At 40.2% G+C, this 20,038-nt stretch overlaps 1 protein-coding gene across 4 annotated transcripts in view; it reads left to right on the top strand.

Annotated features, from left to right (window-relative positions):
- The window catches only part of AFF2 (AF4/FMR2 family member 2), a 336,299-nt gene that overhangs the window by 176,842 nt on the left and 139,419 nt on the right, over window positions 1-20,038 (top strand). For all 4 annotated transcript variants that reach the window (XM_027716444.2, XM_027716448.2, XM_027716445.2 and 1 more), the window contains exon 4: window positions 3,360-3,404. In XM_027716444.2, the coding sequence (XP_027572245.1) occupies window positions 3,360-3,404 (45 nt within the window). The remainder of the gene's footprint in view (window positions 1-3,359; window positions 3,405-20,038) is intronic.

Here is a 20,038-nt window from a genome sequence, read left to right on the forward strand (position 1 = left end):
AGCTGAGTTAGACCATGCTGCTCACAAAGGAGGAAAAGCACCTAAGGCATGCAGAAGGGCAAGCTGTGCCCTCCTTTTTAGACTCTGGTTACTGATGAAAGCTGAAGAGGAGAGTGGAGGTGTGTGGGGGGTGTAGAATCACATAATGGGTCCTAAAATGCTTGATTTTCATTAGATTGGGAAAGTAGTACTACGGGATGAATCTTGACTAAGCTACAGGAGGAACGTGGCAGTTTATTAATGGCAATTCTAATAACAGTTTGCTGTAGTGCTAGCACTTGGTGATGAATATTGTATCTGCTCCGTTTTGTTCTGTCCTGATGAATCTATGCTTGGATGCCATGGTGTGCCATGTGGGCCTGCTCACACTTGTTAGCTGAATGCAAGTGTTTATGGACAATTAAACTTGCAATTTTTGATTCACACTTTGAAAGGTCGAGAGGTTGTTTTATCTTTTTTTTTTCTCAGATAGACTGAGTTTCTAATAGATCTGTGCCTTTCAAGTCTCTTAGAATGTGCAACTGCAGCATGAATTTAGAAAAATGGTCTCATTTCTTTAGAAATCCATTAATAGTAATGTACTGAAAGACTTACATTGATCTTCTTTCTGATAGCCATGTTGTAATAATTATTCTTTTAATGTTTGCATCAATCTAAATGTTTTCCTCTTTGTGCTAGCTCCTACTTGGATCTCCCTATATGACAATCACAGCACTTTGACATCTTGCATTACTTTAATACCAGTGATTCAAAACAAAGCAATGCCAAAGGGAACAAAAGTTCTGTCAAGCCATTAAAATCTTCTTTGCCATTAACACAATTAAATTGATGCATGAGCATTTAAAGTTATTAGCAAGTGCTGCCAGCAGAAGCTGGTTGTGATTGCATAATATATAGTGGGCTTTATTGAAGTAAAATGGTATGTTTATTGTTATTATTATCATTAGTTGTGAAGTAACGTAAACTTAAACAGGGCTGTGAATTGTCAGAGGACTGTGAGACAAGTAAGAACATGGTCTGCCCTGTGTTAATAGCCAAGTACACAGTCATCGTTCTTCTGAACAAAGGAATACACATGGTACCTTGGCTAACCATTAGAGCTGGCATGTGCAGTGGGAGGGAGGGATGTTAAATAAGGAGAGGGCTTCTGTACCTCTGCTGCTCTCACTCTTCCCAGTCTGTCTGACTCAGCTGACTTTTGGGCTACTCCTGTTACTGCTGTGAGAAATTTTGTGGTTGTTGTGCACACTGTAAGCTTATTGGGAGAGTATTTGTTTTGTTTTGTCATATTCCAACACGCTTATTCTTCAATGAAAAAAATGAGGCGTGTATTAGAGACACATGTACTCCCAGTGTCCCACTGCACATTGCAGCAATACCCCTGCTTGCTAACCTTTTGATTAACTGTATTCCTCACTGAATGGGCAGCTGGTATGAGGAATGGAAAACACAGATTAGCAAAGAATTTACAGGTATTGAGGGGGAAAGCAGTGATTTAAGTGAAAAGTAGGGAGATGAAGGAGATCCAACGAAGTCCAGGTCATGCAGTCCGGGTGTGAAGGTGGACTGCATGCCCGTTGCAGTTCATGCTGAGCATCCACTGGCAGTTCTCAGCCTAGGTTTGGTATGGGATTTGAGCTGAGTAGAAACTGGGGACAAAAGGTAAGGCTCTTTTTTTGGTTGTTTAAAGTGATATTATGGAAAATTGTAATCTATAGTAGATAAAAATCGCTAATACCCCTGCAGTGTAGTCATATTCACTTGGGTAATTCTTTACCAAGATACTGATGAACTGTTGGGAATTTAGAGAACTGTGATGAAATAAGCCAAAGGGGAGGAAAATGTTGTTTATCAGGAAAGAAGGTAAAAGTTGAACATACAGCATTTGAGAAAAGTGGAGTATAATTCTGCATGTCTGTGCAAATGTGAAGGGAAGTAATGAATTACTTTCGAGTACTGGGAGGAGAAAGGCTGAGGTGACACTCAAAGCAAAATTTTAACCATTATGCTCATAAAGTACCAAATAGTTTACAACACTGCTACATATTTTATTAAGGGAAGGGATGGGAGACCCATTTCCCTACAGTTATTTGGGTCAGACTGGCCATAGTACTAGGAAATATAGGGGAAGTGTGCTACATTAGCAGAGCACAAACTTGGTGATCTAATAGGTCTTTGTGGTCTTTGACTTCTGTAGCTGTGTGGATTTATTCCTGAAGCTTAGTGCTGGCTGAAATATAGGTGGAAGGCCATGGTCAGTGCTTTTGGTCAAGCTCTACAGCAGATAAGGATGACAGGGATTAAATTTAGTCATGAGTATCTTTTACCAAACTAGTTAATAAGGGCAGTAAGGTAGAAGCTTCAGGCAGAAAAGTCTCACTGAATATTTATGGCACAAAGGACTTACCTATGTTTTGGTATCTTCCTGAATATTGTCTCTTCCTCTTCTGCTTTTCCCCCCGTGATAAGAGCCCGTCACAGCTGTCTGCAATTGCTGCAGAATGATTGTACATACAGGTCATGTCTACCTGTTCTTTCTGTAATTGTTCACAGTATTTAAAAGTTTTGTGCTCTTTCGCACCCTTGGAATGAGGGATTGTGACAAATGCTGTAAATACCATTTAACAAGTGTTTTCAGTTGGAATATATTAGTAGCACCACCATGTGTGTGCGTGGGTATGGCTGTGTACATAGATATATTGCACCTTTTTAAGGGGAAAAGGAGTAGCTGTCAAGCCTCTCGAGGTGGATTCCTGTGTGCTGTGCAGGCTTCAGAGGATACTTAACCTGCAACAGGCTGATGAAGTGAGGGACAACAAAATCAGCAACCACCCTTATAGTCCAACCAGTATTTTACTACAGTATATGTTTAAGTTTTAAGAGCTGTCTGGGCTGTTAGCCTATTAAGCTGTAGGATAAGATAGTTGATGATAACAGCTTTCTCCTAACTGTTATCACCTCTGTCCTTCACTGCAGCATGTGGCAAGTTAAACCAAACCTCTCCTTCTCTCTGAAGGCTGCCGATGGGAGTAACAGTGGGATCTTCTTCAATTACAGAAGTTTCAGGCAATTCTAGTGCCAGTTCTCAACTGTGAGGAAATCAGAGTACTTTATTGCTTCAAAAGTGTCGTTAGTAGCACAAAGCAGTGTGCAAGAGAAAAACAACTTTTGACAAAGTGGGTCCTGCTGATGATTTATGTTGATCTGAACTGGAAAATTTGGTAGGCAGCAAGCGTGGATACAGCAGTCTTCAAACAGAGGCAGTTGCTTGTTAGCTGTTCACCTGTGTGGTTGTAGTCACTGAACTTTGCATCCAGCACCTGACTAAACATTTCTTTTTTTTTGTGCTTTAAACTTAGGTTACCCTTCCCAATGACTCCAGTTGTGTGGAAGAAATACTGCGGGTGAGTAATACCCTTTGCATTTTTATCTTTTGTATAAATTTTAATGCTGTTATTTCATCTTTCAAGGAGAGGGTTTGTAGGGCTGTCTTTAACACTGTAGTTAAATAATAGCATGTCAGTGGCTCTGTATTAAAGAGATACAGCCAAGTAGTAGGCCTGGAGTGCTCTGACTAAGATCAGTTCACCTAATATTCTGCATCTGCCAGCTTGTCTCAGTCAGAATTTACACACGTCCCTGTTCTTTGTTAAGCTCCCAGTCTCTGTGAGTCTATCCAGGACACATTTCTCTCCTACCCTGATGTGTAGCTGCCTTCATTCTCCTATTCACAAACTGACCTACAGTCTTCCTCCTCCCCTCAGACTACAGTTGCTCATCATTCATGGTTTTGTTAAAAACTTGCAGACATTTTTTCTGGGATCTCTGGTCAGTGGTTGAATACAGAAAATTACAACTCCAAACTAGGCATGACTTAATTTCAACAAGATTGTGTAACAAGAGAAAGGGGAGTGTGGACAACAAGTCGTATGCCTTACTTTATATGTAAGATGGGCTTTTCCTCAGACACCCAACTTTGGGTTTCTCTCTTGGCAATGAGATTTGCCTGGGGGCAGTTTTGCAACCCACCAGTGCCTTTTTGGGATTTAGGTTTTTATCCTCACGGGTTGAATTTCCCATGTGTCAGAGCTACCTCCCTGGGATTGCCAGGCACCCTGCTGGTTTTTGGTGTAGAAGGGATAAAATTTCAGTGGGAATTTCTGCTAACCATGTCCTTATTACTAGGAGCTAGTGCAGCAGACTAACCCAGACCTGAAATTGTGTGTAACAGTCATGCCAACTTCCTTGCAAAGACATGGACTTAACTCTTGCTTATAAAATAAAATAAGATTCCCAGTATCCATTGTAATCCAGAGTTAAATAGTTTGGGAAACTTGCTCCTGGTTTGTGTACACACATTGTCTGGGGCTGACAGAGATGTCTTTATGGGTTGGCAGTGTTACTGCAGAAGTTTGTGGAAGCAGCAGAAAAGCATTCATGTGCAGACCTGCAGTAACACAGGAGTATCTGCATGTGCACCCAGGAGCAGTGAGTGCAAGGAAATAAATAGCATTTACTTTCAACCTTCAAAGTGAGCAGGGGTTTATTACCTAAAGAACACTAAGGGAGAAAATGCAGAGGAAATGTTGAAAGGCTGTGTGAAATACTTGATATATTTTAAATGTCTTCTTCCCTTGTTTATATATTTCAATTAGGTTCATTACTATATTTGGAATGAATGACTTGTTGGCTGGGGAAAGCAGTTGTTTTCAGTAAACAGCATCAAAAGAAAATGTGATGTGGTGGATTTCAGGGATCAATCATCCAGGTGACAGTTTTAATGGGGAACAGTGCATATAAATCACAGGAAGCAGAAATGTCTTTTTTTTCTAATCAAGAGGAGCTGATCCTATTTCCTCCCCCATGACTGTAATTTGAGTCAAGAAACAAGCAAAATGTCCCAGGCTTCCTTCTGAAGCATGCCAAGAGTGGAGCAGGACTTGCTGTTGCCTTCAGAGGATGGGGATCAACTGCAGAATCCCCACTCCTGCCACTCGTGGGCCATTAAACTCAGGGGAGGGCTCTTGGGGTGGACAGAGCAGGGATTTGGCAGGGATTACATGTCTCTGGGAATATCTTTCACAGGGACAGGTAATGGGCATCTGAAAAAGAGATACAAACCAGCAGATCTTTCTAACTGCTGGCTGCAGATGCCCAGCAAAGACCTGGCTAACCCAGCCCCACCTGACTGAGAATGAGTCAAAATCCAGTCCTCAGGCTCCCCACGGAAGCCCTGTGTCAGGAGATTCAGGCTGTCTGCTCCAGGTGAAAGAATGACCCTTGGTTTCAGCAGAGATTTGAACTTTGAGAACCTGGATTAAGCTCCCAGCCCTGACAGGTACTTTCTGGCCTTTTGGAGCCATTTACATAGACTCTGAAGAACTTTGGGGAGTGTGGGTCTCAGCTGCCTGATGACAGCTTCCCCAGGTAAAAAAAAAAATAGTTTATTACCATAGCTGTTCTGTCAGGGATGTTGCAGAGATAAAGACAAAGGATTCCACGACAGTCAGGTCCTGAAGATGGAGAGCTGGGCTTTAACTGTGAGTTTTGACCAAGGAAACCACTGGCAGCATCTGCTCTGGGCTGTGCTCTCTGCTTAGCCGTGCACCCCAAAGGGCCAGAGGTGCTCTCTCTTGGAGCACTGCATGCCTTGAAGTTGGCTTTTTTTCTGTTTGTTGGGGTTTTGTTTTGTTTTGTTGTTTAAGTTGAGGAATAAGGTGACTTAGTTTCACCCCTCAGAAAGACACAATTACTCTGGAGGGTTTTTTTGCCAGGCTTTACAGGAAAGAGGTATTCACGCTGAGATCTATGACCCCTGATTTTACACAGCTCTTTTTTTTTAAACTGAACTTGATTAATGGTTTTTGTAATTGTAGAGGTTTGCAATTCCTAATCTGTCTTCCTTTTTTTTTTTAATCTGGAAAAAAAGGTTTAATTGAGTTTATATTCATAAATTTTCAACCGAGTGAGAGGAAAGGTCTTGACTCCGCTCAGAACCCTGAGTCTTTAGAGACAAAATTTCACAGTCCTTTAGATTTCCTGAAACACTTAGCTACTTATGTCATCCTGTGTAAATGCTTTAAGGACTGCTCCCAATACTACAGCCAAAGGTTAATGGCAGACCAGTCTCCTGTTGATTTTACTTTTCTAACCAGGCTGACTGAGAAGGTTGTGAAAACAACAACAATAAAATAATAATAATGATCAGCAGCATCTCGTGTACAACTAAGGCCAAACTTGATGATAGTGCAGATTTGCATTTCATACAGGTTGCTAATACAGAGTTGAAAGATGAAGGCAAGTACACTGGTGGTCAGTACACTTTTTTCTGTCCCAAAATGTGTTTGTCTTGTTTTTAAACCAATGTAATGGTTTTAAGCGTGGATAACGTGGAAGACAGGCAATTAAAAGTATGTGTGTGTAATTCACATTTTATTAATATGGATTTAAATTGTCACTTGCTATGTGCAGCCACTGAAAAATGAGTTCATTGAAATGTTGTGATACACAGTGCAGATGGGGTGGGAGAACTGACATTTAAAACCAGTCTCCAAAGCTGTTACTTGTGCCACTTGTACCAGTGCTTTACATCAGCATGGCTTGCTGTCACTGCATGTGATGTGAACCATGTGCTGGCCCAGGCATGGGGGGGGTGTGGGTGACATTGGGGGTGAACAAGCAGCGATCCTTTTCCTGTAGACAGCACAGAAGGGACCTTCCTTAGCGTTGGTTTACCTCTGGGTGAGGAGTTGATAAGCATACATACAACATCTCCCAGGAAAGAAAGGAAATTTTATTTAACTAAATCTTCTGGAGGACTCGTAGTGTAAATTGAAACTTTGGGCTGGGTGTTTAGTCAATCGATTAGATGTAATCCTGCAGAAGTGAGGCTCTGGTCTGTACACAGACAGCTTTCCTGTCTGTGTTCTAACCATCTGGGCAGGCACTTCTGTCTGGAAATCTGTCCCTGCTTAGAGGAACAAAAGAATTCTTGTAGATGCATATTCACTGTAGTAAGGCATCAAGTAGCTAGATGGATTTCTGATGTTATGTGGACAGCTGTGATATTAATTAAAGGCTTTCTAGTCTGGAAGCAAAACAAATCCTAAATATAATTCAGATTGTAATAAGTATAAAAATGACTGGAGTTAAATAAGCCAGGTCTGTAATTTTTATGGTTGTCTTCTGGTGACTAATGACATTGGAGAATATGTAAATTGATCAGCAGGTGAAAATGCCCTTGACTGGACAAATTATGTGTAGTATTACCTTCCTCACACCAATTGAAAGCACTAACAGATTTAATATGTCTCATCCATAGCTGAAGTGAGCTGTTCACATGGCAAAATTAGACTGTAACAGATATAGCCCATTATTTGCCCCTCAGTAATTGTTTTCTCTTCTAAAATGCAAACCAACAGTGAAGAATGATGCTAAACCTAATAACAATAATTGTAATTTGAAAAATACAGGTATGCTGTCCAGCGTGGTTACAAATGCACTTAGTAGCTGACGGGCAGTTTAAATATTTTCATGTGGAGTCTGGGGGCTTGCTGGGGAGGACATGATGTGAATTTAAAATGATTATCCAGACGTCATTGGACAAGTGAATAACGAGCTGACTGGCCTAGTAAATCATGTGAACCTGTCAAATGTGGGAACACGTTGGGGAGGAGATGATGTCAAGTAACAGTAACTTAGCAACCTGGCATTTAGCTGTCCAGAGAATGAGTAAGAGTAGCCACTTTTAAATAGCTGAGTAAATAAATGAATCCCTATACGTCTTAGGTGTGCTATAAAAATAGCCCAGCACCGTATGTTTTGTGTCAAGCTGCTTCTTTCTCCAGGATAAGGTGATTTATTATTTCTATTGAAATGAAAAAATGGATTGAAAAGTTAACCCACGTGTAAATGTGGATCTTTGGCCTTTGTCCTTTCTCTGGTGTGCAGCCTTTGAAAGCGTGCAAGGAACAGGTAATAACCTGCTTTGAGAGGTTTGTTTTTTTTTTTCTTTAGACTTTGCTCATGTACACAGAGATTTGGATGGATAAAAACAATTAATTTCTTAGCAATTTCTAAGCCATTGCATTTTCAGCTTTTTATCAGCATTTTCTCAATGGAGGCAGAACCACTTCCTGCTCTTGCATCAAAATAAATCAAGAGGTAATTCTACTGACCTCTGATCTCATTTGAGTTCATTGAATTCTTCTTCATCCCACACTGGTATAAACTGGCAGCAGCTCCACTTATGTTGCTGCTGCTGTTATTAAATAAAAAGGAGTTACCTCTGCATTACTTTAGGTATACATAAAAGCAGAGACCAGTTCTTTGCTCTGATGACTCTCTCGATGTAGTCTCGTTCCATAAAATGGAAATGCTGAGTAGTTCTTTGAGAACAATTCCTTCCTGGTTTGGTAGGTGATCAGCTCAATTCTGGTCTCAGTATCACCACAAGCATTATCACCACAAGCATTCAGCAACAATTCCAGGAAGGTCAAAGGAAGCCTTTTCTCAGCATTTTGTGCGCTGTCCAGTATCCACACAGGCAGGGTGAAATCAATAGTTGGAGTCATCTGAGGACTGCCTGGTGTAAGATTGCAGTTGAAAAGGCTCTCTGGGAGTTCGAGGTGTCAGCCTTAGTTTTCCCCAGCCTAGAGCAGACCCTTCACACGGAGCCTGGCCTTGGCCCCTGGGTGCTGCGCCTGAGCACAGCAAAACAGCATTATTCAAGTGTTTGGCCATTTCACCCTTACAGGGACAACACTGTGGTGGCACCTCAGAAGACAGACACCTCTGTATTAACTTGAGGGTGCATCACGTCGAGAGCTCAGAGCTAACTTTAGGCTGAGTGGGAAGTTGGCATGAGTCAGTGCCAAGTATTTAGCTTAAGGCAGCTGGTTTTGTGGGCCACTGGCATGGCACAGGTTAGGTATGAGAGGAGTTCACTGGTGATGTAGATATATAGTATAAATCTGCTTTGTGCTGCCAGATGAGCGCTGAGCAGGCTCCTGCTGTTGGGGAGGTGACAGGGAGGAAAGGTTGACTGTCTGATCTGACAAATGTGTGTGGGTGTGCAGCGTTTCCTGTATTCGAAAGCTGGTGTTTTGCACCTGCCTGTTACAGGGATAAATGCCTCTTCAAGATGTAAGGCAGCAAAAGATTAGACCTTTGTCAGGACAGACAAGCAAGGTCTGATTCCAGCTTGCAGGCACATTTATCAAATAAAGGTTTTATTTTCATAGCAGTATTAAATAAATTATTTAGCAAAGAACTTTGAAATGTAAAATCTGATCATTATGTGGGTCTATTGCAGCCTGTCTGCACTGTAACAATAAAAAAAGATTACAAAAGGTATTCAGGAAAAGAGAGAGAGAGATTGCCATGCACCTATTTCAAACTCGCTATTCAATTCTGTTTTCTTATCTCCTTTACCATAATATTTTAACATATATTTTTGTACTGCCAAATTGAAATATTGCTGATTTCAGTACTGTTATATAATTCTGCTGTCATTGCCAGATTTACCATTGCTACTAAAATTACTGTAAAAAGAGCTGACATCACAAGGGTTTGGACATGTATTACTGCTCCTGAAGAGTAAGAAAGTAATCCCATGATAAATGATAAATGAATGACTGCCAATGAGGAAGAGAAGCTTGTTTTCCAAGCTCTTCAGCATCTCTTTTGTATGAAAACAAGCACTTCTAGTTTTTCTTCCTTATTGATAGTCAGCTCAGAAACAATCTACTATGTGTTGCAACATGTTACATCCTCAACATCCTCACTCTGATTCAGCACTCTGTTATGATAGAAATAATTACATATTATGAAACAATACAAAGTAATTGTTTTAAACCCAGTTCAAACAAGAAAGTAATTGAAGCAAAGTCATTGTCTTAGAGGAAAAGATAGTAAGTTTTCCAGCTTCTGTGGAAGATCAGATGCACTCTCTGCGGCACTTAAAAGTACTGGTTATTTTTTCAAATACCTCTTAAGTTTTGTACTTCCAGAAATAAGTGAAAGAGATAAAAAAAATCTAGGAAAGCAATTTGGTGGAATCTTGTAGTTGAGCAGAAAGTGTCCTAAAACTAAGATTCCTGCTCCCAATTTGGAGACCCATTGGACCTGAATTCTCATCCCTTTTCATCCTTGTAAATAAAGAGTAACTCCCTTATTTTTGAGTGAAAGAGGTAGAGAAAACAGACCCAAGGAATCTGGGATGTCAGATCAACTTTGACCTTTTGTATGCTCCCATGAACAGAAAAAGGGCCCAAGTGCTGAACTCAGTGGAGAATTTTAAATGCTACAACACCAATACAGTGTTTGGCTCAAGCTCCCTTAAGGACCTTGAGGGCTGCATGAGTTTATGTTGTATAAAAACGTGATTAAGAACTTCAGAGCCTGTTGTGTGTCTGTCCTTGAGTGCTGCTGCTGATTCCAAAACTTCTGGTAACAGCTACAGCACAGTCTGCAGTGCAGCCAAGCAGAAAAGCCATCTGAAGCTCCTGTACTCCACTTACACAGCTTACTGCCAGAGTATTAAACAAAAAAATCTAGTCCTATTTTGAGATAGAGGTAGTAGAATATTTCTCTGGTCTCAGATTAATCATTTCTGTTATTTCATCTTGTCCTGTCAAAATGAAACATGGTTAAATATGGGCACTGAGTGTTTAAACTGCTAGCAATGTTACCTTTCATTTAAGTAGATTAATAATGTGTACTCTACATAACAAATTGCTTTAGGCACAGAATGAAGACATTGAAAACATATTAAAATCGAGTTAGGCTTTCTGAAATGAATGCATGCTTTAGAAACAGTCTTGGCTTGAAATGTCTGTAAGATCTTCTGTGTCTCTTTCTTTCACAAAAGGGAAGGGCTCCATTTCTGCAGCCCTAAGGGCAAGTGTTGCAGATTTAAATTTCTGGTAGGAAGCTTCCTCATAAGTTAGTGCTGCTGAGGAAGCTGGTGGGGTCCATGAAGGATAAAATGGCCATATGTGGTTAGTCAAGAAAAATAGAGTAGGAAAAGGCTAGGCAGACTTGCAGTGTCCAAAGGAACACTGGGCTGGAAGATGTAGCTCAACAAATCTTCAGAAAGAGTTTCAAGAGCTCACCTCTTTGAAATTCTCTTCTGACATTGGAGCTGGCCACGACAGTCAAAACCTTTACAAAAATAGCTGATGGTTAAAAGAAATATATGTGAGGAAAGGACTAGGGAAATTAAAATAATGGACCAAAAAGAGACCAGATGCTTGAGGCCTGCTCAGTTTTGCTGCTTTATCTGCACTCGCATGTTGCAACTTTTGATGCTTTACTGCTTTGTGCTCTGAGAAAGAAAGTAAAGAAAACAGGACAAAGATGACACCTGGAGCAAACCTGAAGTTTCAACTTTGAATCTCACTGTTGCTCCCAGAGGAAATGAGTGGTAGTGTTCTGTTACAGCAGATACCAGGAATACTTGTTGCCAGTTTCTTGATGTGCTGCAGTCTAAATTTAACCAAAAGTCACTCCTAATCTCTTTTTCATAAGGCAAGAAAACAGACACGAACTGACTTACGGACCAAAAAGTTTATTTCTTCCTGAGAGAGCTCCTGGACAATCAGGTGGACCTTTCCTCGGGCAGTCGTGGGGTGACACACGGGCTTGCTGGCCTCCATGGGGCTTGTGGATGGGATGTGGTTCATCTTCTCATCTCTTTGAACACCTTCTCAATAAGTGGTTGAATACATACACTCAGATAAAACATCTTACCTTCAATTTTCCTGAATAACCTTGAGATGCCCCTTTGCTCCACAGTGTCTCCTTCTATGGAATGGTGAAATAGAACCTCACCCACACCGCCTTCATTAAAAGTTAAATCGGTTACTAGCAAAGTGCATTGATGTCCTCAGCTGGAATTACTGGTGTGATAACTGGGCAAAAGCAAGGCTCAATCAGATATTTAAAATTACCCTACATACTGTGAATTATCCATTTCTATAGAGAATTTCTAACATTTCTTTAAAGAAAGCATGTCACTGAATTAAATGTTCAGAGAAACCTTACGAACTTCTAATCTATTTTAGCTGTATATTTCACATTGTGCTTATAATTGTGTTTTTATTGAATATATAAGTTCCTTTGAATTTCTTAATACAGTACAGGGGGTTTAATAGGCATTTGAGAAGAATGCATACTGAGGATGGGTGGCACTTTTGAGGGTTTTCAAATTGTCAGAGTAAAATTGTCACATTTGTTTAATTAGCCTGTAGATCCTGCCACATCGATTTGTCAGCTGTGTAACAATATCTTTGGATACTCAGAAAATCAGACCAGAATGCCTTTTTTCTTTTCTTTTTTTCCTTTTTTTCCTTTTCTCGAGGAATTTCTCACGTTTCTTTTCAATTTAAAAGCAATCATACAGGCATCCAGCCTTGAAAAAGTCAGCAGACAAAAATGTCAGTTTCTAGCATTAGAAATGAAGATGCTTTTATTAGTTCAAGGCATTGAGGTGTTTGTTGACCACTGTTCAGAGGCAAGGGGGGAGAACTGTCTACAAACACAAATCTGAAGGTCAGACCTAAGTGCCCAGATTTATATTTTTTCAGCATTCTGCATACACTGTGTATTCTACCTGTGCAAGTATGACCTGCCAGGGCTCTGGTGAGACTGTCACTAGAAATCCTGTTATCAACGCTTTGCAGCTCTTGTTTAAGTGTTTTCTCTATTCCAAAATTTCTGTGCGACGTCTACGTAAATATTGTTTGGGGGAGGTGGAAATACCTGCTAATACTTTGCAGGGTAAAACAGGAACAACATGGACACATATGGGCATAGGAGACTTGACTGGGTTGCTAATGGGGGAAAAAATGGTCAGGCTAGTGTTCGTTGCATTTGCTGCTGGTTGAGTGGGTGATTTAAGGCATGGACCAAATTTCACCTCTGGAGCCAAGCTGGAAAATGGCAGGTACTGATCTCTTGTCAGGAATGCTGTGAGATCTTCTGATGGAATTTACTGCACAAACCCTGAGTGTTAAAGGCCCCTTTGGGCTTTGTAATCCATTAATTTCTTTGCCATGGGTATATCCTACTAAAGGATATGTTGTTTGTGTACACCAAGGTACTGTAACCTTTAAAAGTACTCTTCTGAGCCTCAGAAAAAACCCACACCGTTTGTGTTTGGTTTGCAGGAGAACATTCCCAGTAGTGGTTTTTAATTATTTTTTTTTTAAATCAAGCCAATTAATCCCTTCCACTTATTCCAGTATTTTATCATTTCTAAGCTCTTGAGTCGCTAATCTTTTCAACAAGAGGTCTGAACTGCCAGTTTATCTGAAAAAGTATTGTTGAACCAATCAAATGAAAACTGGTGCTCAGAGTTTTTTTTGAAGAGCAGCCCCTTGCCATTCCCGAGTTCAGACAGAAACAAAGAACAGGACTTCAACAGTGAGGCGTTCGCTGGAGGCTTCTTTCCATGAAAATAGTTATCACTTCTTTTTTCCTTGGCAATTGAGTCATTGTTGCTTTTAAAAGAGGTTGTCATGATCTCCTCATTACCATTTTTCTTAATATGATAAGTGTAAAGTACAAGAAAGCTATCATGTTTGAAAGGATACAGGAACCCTAAGGAATGTTGCACTAACTGCTTGTGCTCTTTGAAAAGGCTTAGACTGGGAATTTGACTAAATGTATCATTCTGTCTACTTTGCAGCAGTATTGTCTTTATAGAGTCTTTCACTTACAACACAAGTTACCCTTCAAAAAGAATGCCGTGTTACTGCATCCAGCCTTTGTATGTCTCCAGCAAAGTGAGATCAACAACTCCTTTTAGTAGTTGCTGGAACATAATAATACATTGCACTTTGAGCAAAAAAAAAAATATTCTTTGGCAGGTTTATTCCAGTTCATCTTTGTTTGGTAACTGGTAATTGTCAGTGTTTGACACCAGCTGGAGCTGCAGCTATCACTAACTGCTTAGAGCTAACAGCAGCCATGGGTCTACTGGGTGGTCTTTTCTTGGGCTTGCTCCAAGTTTGTTCCAGATTGTTCATACGACCCCTGATAAACTTTTACTAATGAACAGTTTGCTATTCCTTTTTGGCCATCTAGAAGGCAAAAAAACGGTACATGTCATCGTCTAGTAATGTAGATATATGATTTCTAAATGCTAGAGCACCAAACTTACTGCCTTTCAGCGCTGTGGCTTTTGTGTCCTGTTCATTGATTTTCCTGTGGGAAAAAAAAGTAGTGTAGTGTTTGGAGACAGGAAGGTTATGGACTTTGCCCTTTTTCAGCCCTGTTTTTAGGACTTAGTTTGTTTCAGTGTAGTTTGCTGTCAGAAGTTTTTAAAAAATGCAGACACAGGAGGAGGATATATCAATCTGGTATAGAGTCAGAACATGCTGATTTCAGACATTAGGACTGCTCCAGCATTTCAGACAGTAGGACCAAGCACCCTCAGCTGTCATATGTCTTAGTGGCACTCCCAAGTATTTCATATTTCCAACCTCAAACTTACTAGCTTTGTAAGAAAGAACACACTGGGAAATGAGGAATCAAATTCATGCAACAGTGGGAATCTGTCTACCAGAAAAACTCTGAAACCTCCATACCTTAAGGGAGATCAAAAAAAAAACCCTCAGCATGTTTTGGCTTCAGTTTTCTTTACTCTTTAGACTGGCTTATTTAGGTAAGGCTGACATGCCAAAAAAGTATATGTTGTATCAAAACATCTTCTATAACATGCATCCATTTTTTCTGCACCTGTTAGCTTAGCAGGAGTGGATCAAAGGGGAGTGTTGGCACGATTTACAGGACACACAGATGCAGGAACAGACCTGCTTCAGGGCACAAGTGAGGAAAAGGAAATCTAGACTGAAATGTTTGTTCTTTTCTAAAGGCTAAAATTACTATAATAAATGCCAGGTTGCATGAGAGGGTTTCAGGTGTCTGCTTAGGTCTTTCTGTAAGAGAAGAGAATTAAAGGGTTGAGCATGAGAGGGCAGCAAGGGCTCTACCTCTCTGTTACAGGTGAGAACCCATAGAATATTCTTTGGCGAATATGCTAAGATTAACCTTACAAAAGGTGACAAAATTAGAGGATCCAATGATTAGGCTTCAGTTTGGAGTTTCTTTATGCATCCAGGGCTTGCTGAATGCCAATCAAACTGGGTATGTTGTCCACACAGGATTTTCCAGCCAATATTCCCTGTTCCAAATTTCCAGCCAATATTCAGAAGTTCCACCACTGCCCGAGACATCACATAGGACAAAAAAATGAGGCAGTTTTTGCCCCCAAAGGATTCACAGTTCCTGATGCAGGCACTGGGAAGATAATCATGCTCCTCAGGGGAAAGTGAATTCTTCATACGTGAAGGGAGAAGCAAGTTCTCAACTGGGACACTTGGTAGGGAGAGCATCACATAGATGAGGAAAAGGAAATGGTGAAGAAGGGCAGGTTTGAGCTTTTCTAGGTGTTCACTGTGTCTTTGCTTCAGCCTCAGACCACTATTTTAGCAGCATTAAAGTTGAGGTGTTGATGAGACTGTGTAAGAACAATATTAAAAACAAATGCGACCCTGGCACACCCACTCGGGAAAACCCAGTACTGCTGCAATACTGCTTGTGTGGTAAGCAGAATAAGAGGTCTGGCAGAGTCTTGCTTTTGAAGGCAAAAAAATGGCTTTTGTAAAGGATTTCAGTGTGTATTGTACAGCAGCTTCATTTCTTTGTATTTGATGAGTAACAACTTAGAGTCCAATCTTAACGAAAGCAAATCATGGCTTATACAAAAACATTTAGCTTTAAACTCATATAAATTGCCTAACCTGGTTTCTTATTTTCCTCCATACGCCGTCTTAGATAATTAATGCTCTTGTTTTAAGTCTAAAGCTGGTGTCTTCTGGCACAAGTTAATGTTTTCAAATTCCCGATGATTTTTGGACTCAGCTTCATCATATTCTCAGGATTTAAGTTGTATGCTGGTTACATGGGTCTGAAATATAAAACTTAAACAGTTTCTGTGCTAAGCCTAATGAACAAGAAGTTTTGTAGTTTAGCAATTTAATTTTGCCTGCTATGGAATTTGGAGAATTTATTTTTTTCACTACACTGGCATAAGTGGCTCCAGAAACTAAATGTGTTTTATAATAAATTGCATTGATAAGGTCTTGTCCTGTGACTACATAAGTCACTGTTGTATTTTGTATGAAAAAAACCATGAATTGATTATATATGACAATGTAAAGGAGATGATGTAATGTATTGTATAAATGTGCACAGTGGAGTGCCTCAGGGTAGTCTTGTTTTGTAACTGTAAATTATAGTTCTGCTCTCCTCTTGGTGTGAACCCTAAGTTTCAGAGAAGAAAACAGGCGATTCAAGACATGCTTTTTTGCTTGTGAAGCTCAGGATGGATGGAACAAATTACCAGATTCCCTTAAACAAGTGCCAGCAGTGAATAGTTTCAAAACACAGTTGCTTATTTACTTGGAGAATGGGGTTTTTGCCAATGTTTTTTAAATTGCAGAGATGAAATTATATGTTGGTATTAGTAACTTTTGAAAGAATTAGCTTTTTTTATGACTTATTGTGCCTTTGTTTATATTATGCTGTTGTAGTGCCAGGATGTTCTGTTGCATTTAACAGTTCAATGCATACTTCCTATCTCTTGGGGTCCTCATGAAAATTAAACGTGCCATCCCTGGGGATGGTTACCCACAAGTATGATTTTGAATAAATAAAATCAATGGGATATGGCTGTGCATCTTGGGATGAGGAACTGGCAGGAACAGGAGGTATTGCTTTGGCCATACTGTCCACAGCAGGGCTCTGGTTCTGTGTATTGGGCAACAAAGCCATTAGTTTAGTTACTGGGAGTGACAGCTGAAGGATGCCTGGCTTTCTGGAACTGGGTCCTGTACATGTGACTGCAAGTACCTGAATATTTATGGGTGTATCAGTGACTTGTAGGACTCTAAAACTGGTGTTAGCTGGTGCTAACTGAATATCCAGTTCTGGATGTGATATTAAACAGAAAAAGCTGAGAATTAGTAAGTATGGAGGATCAGGATTTTACCCTCATGATTGCTCTGGTGGTTTTGAAGTGCTCTGTGACAGAGCACCAAACTGTCTGTAGCATCCCAGGAGAGCAGGACCTCAAGTCTGACCCATTCTGACAGTTCCGTGTTCCTGACCCATCAGGTCTGTCCAGAACAGTTGTATGGAAACAGGGAAGCCTCACGTGGCCCAGCATCTCACACGTGCTTGGCAAAACTTCAAAGCTTTGGTCATCCTCTCCTTGCACTGAGCCATTATGGGCTGACCTTACCAAACGCCACATATTCCTGCAGGAGACAAGACACCTCCTGCCTGTCTTGGATGGGGAGTTACATTGTTGAGTACAGGCCTGTCTCCTGATATAAAACTAACTTGTCAAGAGAGCTATTCCACGTGCTTCCTGTAAGGCCCTGTTCCTTTTTTACCCAGTGTGAATTTTTTGGCTGATTATGTTCTGTGAGCTCTCATGTCCTTCCTGCACTCTACTCATACAGGTAACTTTAGCCTGGCAAGAGCAGGGATAAAGCTGCCGCAGGTCTCTTGTTCTGTGCACTTCACCATAATGATGTTTCCATAGTAGGTCCCGATGGGGTTGTGATGCATGTCCTAAAAATGCCAAGAACATGTGAGAAGGTGCTCAAGGGCACAAAACTTGCTTGGGATTAAATTGAAGGATTGTCCTGGGCAGTGTGAGCCACATTCAGGACAGTTGTTGACCGTATATATTTATAATCTTCCTGAGGTGGACCCTGAAGAAAATATCCAGCCTGTTTAACAGAGGAACCTCAGGAGTGAACTGTTGTGTGCACAGTGTGGACTGTTTGGGCCCAGGGCCCAGCAGGAAGCTAAATTTGACAGGATAGACACACTATTATATAGGCTATGGTTTCCTTTAGGATTGTATCCGACTTGTTAAATTGGAATCTGATGGCAAGTTCATGTGGTGTAGCTTCATTACTCTCCCCCTAAAACAGCTTCTTGGGCTGAGATACTTTCTCACTATAATATGGAGCATTGTTTTTCTTCACATACACAAGATTGGTTAGAGAAGTAAGCACATCAATCATGATTTACTCTTTTTTTATTGTCTTGTAAATGCTCTAAGCAAAGAATATGAGTGTTATTAGTTATAAAAGCTACAGCATGAGGAAAATATATTGGAAAGTTTGAGGTATACAGGAGTCAGAGAGTATGGAGAAACTCAGCAGAAAAAGAAAATGTCCATATTTCTTTGTGGATTTCCAAATGTTAACAAAATAGGAAAGGAAAACATATGTTGTAAAGTTTATAGTCAACCTCTGTTGGCTTCTAAAGCAATTTCTATATTCATTTTCACTGAATATAATTTTTGTCTGTCCTCTTCTTGTTAATATGGAAGGGAATAATAATTTACCATCCCCAGTTGGCAAAGGGAACTTATTTGTCGTCACTGATAAAACCCACAGGTGAACGCTGTGGTTTAGGGTATGGTCAGGGAAATGGTTACTTTTTGTAGAATAAATTCTACTTTTTCAATAATAAACTCATGCATTTATTCAGTGTATTTCCAAATGGATTTTAGGCAGGTTTTGGTAGAGCAACAAGATAAATTCTAGTATGACAAAGACATCATTGCAGATGCCACCACATTGTTCCTTCAAAAATATGTATTGGGCACTAGCCACTCATAATAAATTTGCTGAAACATTTGCATGAGGAAAGTGTTTCCTGCCTTAACATTCATACCAGAAAAAAATTGCTTTCTTTGGAGACCATCACTGAAGTCTTTTGGTTGTTTTTTGGTTTTTTTTTCTCTTACAGGCAAAAAGGTGTGGTATCCCTTTGATGATGAGAATTTTTTCTAAATGCTGAAACATGATAATCAAATGTATATTTATGAATTTATCTATCATGTCCCTGTTAATACTGGCAATGTGTCAAAATCCCTTCCTAAGGAAGCCTTTAGCCCAATGTAAATCAGGCCAGATTACTGATCAGGATATTCCCAACTGCTCCTGCGAATTTTCCATTCCTTCATAAGGAATATGAATGAAAACGACCCGTAGGGTTATCGCCTTTGTGTTCCTTTAGGGTTTAGTGTCATTTGCTTGTCCATGTATAAATATGTGTCTATGTATTCATTCATTCATTTCTTATCCTTTCTTTCAAAGATGAAACGGGCTGAGATGTTTTTTAATTCAGTATGCATCACACACTTAAAATGTGGCTGCCCCTCATGCATTACTGGCTTCCTAGCAGATAGTTTGATCAGGTTTGTATAAATGCAGAAACCAGAAAGATGCTGTGAAATAAGACACGCTTTTTACTAAGGTTGCATTGATAAATAGTTAATAAAACATTAATAAAACATTAATAGAGTCTTTAATAAATGGTAAATCACTTGGCTATCTTTATTCCATCAAGGCAGTAGGTTGCTTAGCACCAGCTGTAGCATCAAGTTTGTAATAACCTTAGAAAATCTATTCATCACATATTAATTTTTTCTGAATGCAACTTTAACATACTATGTCACCAAAAACTGGAGGAAGTTTAAAGCAACAGATTCATCTGGGAGTTAAAAGGATTGAGAAGGGCATTTGACAGAGAGAATACTACAGATAAAGTCTCTTTAGCAGCAGTGGCCTCAGATTGCAATTATTGCTGGTGGTGTGTGCGGGGCTGCTCCTCCTCCTGCTCCACTGGCTGCCCTCTAATGATCTGGGCAAAGTGTCAGTCCTGAGACTGCCTTTGTGGCCACAGAAGGGAAACACCAGGATTGTTGCTTTCTTCTGCCACTTTTTTGTGAATGTATCCACGAGAGAGGCAGTAAGGATAGGGTTTGGCCAACAGAGATCTATCAAAACTACAGAACAAGAAAAAGGGCTGGGAAAGGTCTTAGAAATCTCATCACCTACTATGCATCCCAGTCCCAATGTAAGAATCAATTCTGCCTAAGCCATTCCTGACTGATGTGTTCTAATCTGTTCTTAAGTGTGTTCCTCCACAGATGGAGTCTGTGTAG

The sequence above is a fragment of the Pipra filicauda genome, unplaced genomic scaffold, assembly GCF_003945595.2.
Source record: "Pipra filicauda isolate LSUMZ 115617 unplaced genomic scaffold, ASM394559v2 scaffold239_size1682155_pilon, whole genome shotgun sequence".
In the NCBI taxonomy this organism is placed as follows: Eukaryota; Metazoa; Chordata; class Aves; order Passeriformes; family Pipridae; genus Pipra; species Pipra filicauda.